The following is a 6,690-nucleotide window of genomic DNA, read 5'->3' as shown; positions in this document are numbered from 1 at the left end:
AAGGTAAGCTCCACCGGCAGAATCTTATCGGGCACGAAGCCCATTCCGTCTGGGAAGAGGTGTCTCGCTATGGTCATCTTTCTCTCCGTTGTTAGCTCGAAGGAATTTCTTGTTGGTTTCAGGAATTGCATGGCAATCCTGTATCCGTCACCCCAAATATTCTCTTCGAGGTCGCGACACAGCTCTCGCCATTTGTTCTTCTTTTCCCTGGCAATCGCCTTCTTCAGCGTCTTCTTGGCTTCCTTGTATTCCCGCCAAGCTGCCTTTTGTTCTTCTAGCCTTTCGTCGCTTTCGGTTTTCGTGTTCGCTCGAAGGGCGCGTCTCCTGGATCTGATGGTGTCCTTCCTAATTTCTTCGACTTGAGAATTCCACCAGTACGGCTGGGTCATGGGCTGGCTCTCCGGGATGTCGTGGCTCTTCCGACATGCCTTCTTCATCATCTTGACGATCTCTTCTCCTGTGTGAATAGGGTCGCCGCTTAGTCTTTGCCTCGTTTCTAAAAGGCTCTCGAAAGCCTTTAGAAACGGGTCTTTGCTCAATTTCTTGCGTCGACCCGTCGGATCGTTCTTCCGTCTTTCTTTGGTGGAATTTCCTACTTCGAACAGGATGTGCTTGTGGGGGGAACACGGTTCGTTCCTTAAGACTTGCCAGTTTGCAGCTTGAGTTGCCAATCTCATGCTGACAAACGTGAGGTCTATGCACGACCACTGTCCCCGCCTGACGAACGTCGGTTCGCCGTTGTTCAGCACTATCATATTCAGTCCTGCGCACATCTGCGATAAGGCCGCTCCCCTGTACTCCTCCATCCTCGACCCCCATTCTGGGGATTTGGCGTTGAAGTCTCCCAGGAGGATCCATTCCTTTCTCGCGTCTCTCATCTCTGATTGGATGGTATCCAGTCGTTGGAAGAATTGCTGTCTGGAGCAATTTGGCGAAATGTAGCAAGCTAGGATGTTGTAGCTTTCTCCCTCCATTAGTACCGCGCCTTCTAGGCTTTTTGCTTTGGCTATTCTGATGGTCTTGTTTCTCACCAGAATTGCCACGTCTCCCAGTCGATCCACGGTCCATCTGCGACTGTTCTCAACCAAGTGTCTATTCGGTTCACTTGCTACAATCACATCTACCTCTCGCTTGGCTGCTTCAAGATAAGCCATGTCGTGCGCTTTCTTCGAGCGATCCGCGTTGATCTGTAGGAATCTGCAGTTTTGGAAGACTGCAGTGTTCATCTCTGGGCTAGTTGTAGCTGTATAAATTTGCTAATCTAGGAGGGGCTAAAACTTAAGAATTTAGGGTTAGAACTTAAGACTAAGAAAGCCTGAAAACTCTAGTGCTTGTCTGCGTCGGCCTGCCTAGCGGACGAGACAGCTCCTCTCTCGGTTCCGGACTTTTCTGAGGGGACTCCGTCCTTGTGCTCGGTGGCCTTCTTGGCAAGATCCGCGGCTACCTGGGTTCGGTGCAGGTGTCTTTTCTCTTCTTCCTGGCGCTTTCTCCTTCTCTCCTCCTTGGCCTCTGCTAGCGCCTCGCGGAATTTAGGGCATTTACCACTGCCTGCGTAGTGCCCTTTCTTGTCACAGAGTATGCAAACACACTCTGCCTCCTTCTTCTTGCAGGCCCTGCTGAGGTGGTCCTCCTTTCCGCATCGGAAGCAAGCTTTGCGCTTGTCTGCGTTCTTACATTGGGGCGTCCTATGATCGTACGCCCAGCAGCGGTTGCACTTTACTATCTCCAAGTGCTCTTCTATCTTACACCTGGTCATCCCGATCCTGAGGGTTCTGGTTCTGACCAAGTGATCGGCGATCTTTTCGTCCAGCCTGATGGTGACCGCTTGCTCCGATCTGGCATACGGCCTCAATTCCCCTACTTTGAGCTCGTTTTCCTGGATTGATCCATTGGAGAAGTCCAGGATGGCTTCTACGACATCTTCCTTGGTTACCGTCGCATCCAGTCCCTTGAGGACGATAGAAGATTTTTCACTTCTCTCTTTTAAGAGGCGGACGTTGTCCTTGCCCATAGTTTTCCTGATGTCCATTCCCAAGGACTCCAGGGCAGTCACGTTTTTGTCAAGGGTAATTATTAAATTACCTTCTCCATTTGTTCTTATGGACTTAATCTTGTCCGCGTCTCCATTGTTGCCGATGCAAGTCCTGATCTTTTTGATCGTCGCTACTGGGGTGACCGACTCTTTTTTGCCTACGACGATGGCGTAGGTCGGGTGGCTTTTGATCTTCTGGACCCTCACGGTTAGCTTGGAGGTCTCCGTCTTTTGTGGGGACTTATTCCTTTGTCTACCCGGTTCCGTGAAGATCCTGATCTTTCTCTGTGGGTCCCTAAATAGGAATTGTACCAGCTTTAGGAACTTGTCCGCGGACAGGTTCTTCACCTGGTGCAAAGCTAAGGTTTTCTCGGCTTTGGTTTCAGCTTCCAGCTTCGCCATGGCTTTGAAGATTCCTTCCTCGTCCTTGGGGAGCAGTGTCTTGTAGACCTTTACTGCTTGTCCTGCTTCTGTTTTGGATTTGCGCTTCAATGAGGAACCAATTGTCGTAGTGAGCTGGAGGAATTCCAAGTCCTCCATCTGACTCAGCAGTGGGAATTTGGCTAGGAATTCTTTCTGAATTCCATTTGCCATTTTCTGGTCTTCTAGGTCAACCAATACTACCATTGATTCCTCCGGTTTATCGTTTGTTAGGGGGGAACCCTGTACCAGCTCAGTGGTAGCGAAGATTTCTTTATCCCACTTCTTTTCAGCTACTTGTTTCCAATCCTGGAAAGCAGTGCTTTGAGGAAGTACTGCCAGGGTGGATGGTTCTCCGGTCTGGGTAATCATCTCTCTTGTTTCTGGAGTGGCTTGAATGGCCACTTCCCTAGTGGCGGGCTTCAATCCCTTCTCTTTTGTTTCTTCCGATAAGGCTTCAGTTTGGGTCGAGACGGTCGGCGCCTTCCTCTTCCTCAGTGCCTTCTTGGCTTCCTCTAAAACAAAGCTTTTGTTTCGAAAAAGCTTCTTCGTCATCTGGCTTAGGCAATTGACTTCTTCCTTGATGTCCCTCTTCGTATTCGTATTTTGCTGTATTAAAAAATACAGCCTCTTGCCGGAGTCATGAATTGACTCTATCAGCTGGGACAACTCCTCGTTGTTTATTCCTCTCTTGAGGAATCTGCGGCTAGCAGCCGTCTTATCTGCGACCACATTGGAGTCCCTCTCCGAGTCCGACACCGAAGAAGGATCGCTGCTCCTTAGCGTCATCACTGTGGTCCTTTTACGGACACCTACTTCACCGTCACTATCAGACGACGACGACATAGCGTTTCTGTTAACCTAAGGGAATTCCCAGGTTGGGTGCGGCCCGAATGACTCCCCCCGCTTACCCGGCGGTTTGTTAACCACCAGGCCTACGGTTTGTTCGTTACTAACGAGAGTTAAGTGCGAACTTAATGAATATTTCAAAAAATTAAATGAAAAATTTCGTTCCCAACCAGGGGTGCGAACCCAGAGTCTGCCGCTTGCTAAGCGGTCAGACAACCTCTAGACTACAGATGTGTTTTTAGCAAATGTATTAAATCCTGCTCATACGCCACACCGGGGTAGTTTTTCCTTTAAAATAATGAATTTAAAAGTTTTCCACCAGTCAACAATGAAACAGAACTTAAACAAAAGCCTTATTTTTTTTTTATAAAGCGGAAATTAATCCTTACATGCAAGCTAAATGCATATAATGACTTACCGTTTTTTCCTTGGTTCCTGACTTAATTCTGGAAATCCTGCTCCTGGTGGCCGTTCCCTAGGGTTCGTAGTGCCTTCCAGAAAGTAGAATTGTCCTCTTAAGTGCCCGGAAACCCGGAAAAGTGTCAAAATTGCCTTTGCGTTTAACGGGTAAGAACAAAAACTCCCTTTTATTTTCCCGCTCGTCGGCACTTGTGTTCTAAAAATAGCACAAGAATTTCCCAAAATATTAAGGAAACTCCAATGTTTATGCACTTTCAGACACTGGGTAGTTGTAGGGGGTTGTACTACCCCCAACTGGATTTTTGATTCGTGACTCTGCGACCACTAGAACCAGTTTTCCGATTTTTTTCCCGGAAAATTCACAATTTTTTCAGCATTTTTTTCAACAAGCTGATTCCTTTCAATTTTCCGCGTTGTTTAAGACCCGGCTTAATATTTTCCGTCGATTTTTTCCGTCAATTCCGACCGTTTTCTTCGGAGCACAAAAACATGTCCAAACTCGCCGATTTGACGGATTTGACTATTTTTAAGCTCAGTATTGTTAAGAATGACGGAAATAGCACGAAATCGTACGATTTACACGATTTGGTCAAAAAGTGCCGCTTCTATTAGAGCCAAATTGACGATTTGCCGTTTAAGGCCTTATTATGCTTATTTTGCCAAAAGGAGACGATTTGAACAAAATTGGTTGTAGCGTTTGCGAGATATCGCCAAATCATAAGAACTGGCCAAAAAGTGCCGCTTCTATTAGAGCCAAATTGACGATTTGCCGTTTAAGGCCTTATTATGCTTATTTTGCCAAAAGGAGACGATTTGAACAAAATTGGTTGTAGCGTTTGCGAGATATCGCCAATTTGTACGATTTGGCCAAAAAGTGCCGCTTCTATTAGAGCCAAATTGACGATTTGCCGTTTAAGGCCTTATTATGCTTATTTTGCCAAAAGGAGACGATTTGAACAAAATTGGTTGTAGCGTTTGTGAGATATAGCCAAATTGTACGATTTGGCCAAAAAGTGCCGCTTCTAGTAGAGCCAAATTGACGATTTGCCGTTTAAGGCCTTATTATGCTTATTTTGCCAAAAGGAGACGATTTGATCAAAATTGGTTGTAGCGTTGGCGAAATAACGCCAAATCGTGGTTTTCGGGCAATTTCCGACGAAACTCGCCGATTTGACGGATTTGACTATTTTTAAGCTCAGTATTGTTAAGAATGACGGAAATAGCACGAAATCGTACGATTTACACGATTTGGTCAAAAAGTGCCGCTTCTATTAGAGCCAAATTGACGATTTGCCGTTTAAGGCCTTATTATGCTTATTTTGCCAAAAGGAGACGATTTGAACAAAATTGGTTGTAGCGTTTGCGAGATATCGCCAAATTGTACGATTTGGCCAAAAAGTGCCGCTTCTAGTAGAGCCATATTGACGATTTGCCGTTTAAGGCCTTATTATGCTTATTTTGCCAAAAGGAGATGATTTGAACAAAATTGCTTGTAGCGTTTGCGAGATATCCCCAAATTGTACGATTTGGCCAAAAAGTGCCGCTTCTATTAGAGCCAAATTGACGATTTGCCGTTTAAGGCCTTAATATGCTTATTTTGCCAAAAGGAGACGATTTGAACAAAATTGGTTGAAGCGTTGGCGAAATAACGCCAAATTGTACGATTTGGCCAAAAAGTGCCGCTTCTAGTAGAGCCAAATTGACGATTTGCCGTTTAAGGCCTTATTATGCTTATTTTGCCAAAGGGAGACGATTTGAACAAAATTGGTTGTAGCGTTTGCGAGATATCGCCAAATCATAAGATTTGGCCAAAAAGTGCCGCTTCTATTAGAGCCAAATTGACGATTTGCCGTTTAAGGCCTTATTATGCTTATTTTGCCAAAAGGAGACGATTTGATCAAAATTGGTTGTAGCGTTGGCGAGATATCGCCAAATGGTACGATTTGGCCAATAAGTGCCGCTTCTATTAGAGCCAAATTGACGATTTGCCATTTAAGGCCTTAATATGCTTATTTTGCCAAAAGGAGACGATTTGAACAAAATTGGTTGAAGCGTTTGCGAGATATCGCCAAATTGTACGATTTGGCCAAAAAGTGCCGCTTCTAGTAGAGCCAAATTGACGATTTGCCGTTTAAGGCCTTATTATGCTTATTTTGCCAAAAGGAGACGATTTGAACAAAATTGGTTGTAGCGTTTGCGAGATATCGCCAAATTGTACAATTTGGCCAAAAAGTGCCGCTTCTATTAGAGCCAAATTGACGATTTGCCGTTTAAGGCCTTATTATGCTTATTTTGCCAAAAGGAGACGATTTGATCAAAATTGGTTGTAGCGTTGGCGAGATATCGCCAAATTGTACGATTTGGCCAATAAGTGCCGCTTCTATTAGAGCCAAATTGACGATCTGCCGTTTAAGGCCTTATTATGCTTATTTTGCCAAAAGGAGACGATTTGAACAAAATTGCTTGTAGCTTTTGCGAGATATCGCCAAATCATAAGATTTGGCCAAAAAGTGCCGCTTCTATTAGAGCCAAATTGACGATTTGCCGTTTAAGGCCCTATTATGCTTATTTTGCCAAAAGGAGACGATTTGAACAAAATTGGTTGTAGCGTTTGCGAGATATCGCCAAATTGTACGATTTGGCCAATAAGTGCCGCTTCTATTAGAGCCAAATTGACGATTTGCCGTTTAAGGCCTTATTATGCTTATTTTGCCAAAAGGAGACGATTTGAACAAAATTGGTTGTAGCGTTTGCGAGATATCGCCAAATTGTACGATTTGGCCAAAAAGTGCCGCTTCTATTAGAGCCAAATTGACGATTTGCCGTTTAAGGCCTTATTATGCTTATTTTGCCAAAAGGAGACGATTTGAACAAAATTGGTTGTAGCGTTTGCGAGATATCGCCAAATCATAAGATTTGGCCAAAAAGTGCCGCTTCTATTAGAGCCAAATTGACGATTTGCCGTTTAA

At 44.9% G+C, this 6,690-nt stretch overlaps 1 protein-coding gene across 1 annotated transcript; it reads right to left on the bottom strand.

The window, feature by feature from the left end:
* Nucleotides 1–1,324: 1,324 nt before the first annotated feature.
* On the bottom strand, nt 1,325–3,298 carry LOC136350105 (uncharacterized). The gene has a single exon (XM_066301629.1). It carries the CDS (start codon nt 3,296–3,298, stop codon nt 1,325–1,327), a length of 1,974 nt encoding a protein of 657 aa, XP_066157726.1.
* Between the last annotated feature and the right edge of the window lie 3,392 nt (nt 3,299–6,690).

This window comes from Euwallacea fornicatus, unplaced genomic scaffold (assembly GCF_040115645.1).
Source record: "Euwallacea fornicatus isolate EFF26 unplaced genomic scaffold, ASM4011564v1 scaffold_111, whole genome shotgun sequence".
Taxonomy (NCBI): Eukaryota; Metazoa; Arthropoda; class Insecta; order Coleoptera; family Curculionidae; genus Euwallacea; species Euwallacea fornicatus.
The sequence above is the reverse complement of the archived record's forward strand: the minus strand, read 5'-3'. Positions and strand labels throughout refer to the sequence as shown.

Excerpts from the sequence above, each read along its gene's own strand:
- LOC136350105 (XM_066301629.1), bottom strand. The coding sequence starts at position 3,298 with ATGTCGTCGTCGTCTGATAGTGACGGTGAAGTAGGTGTCCGTAAAAGG.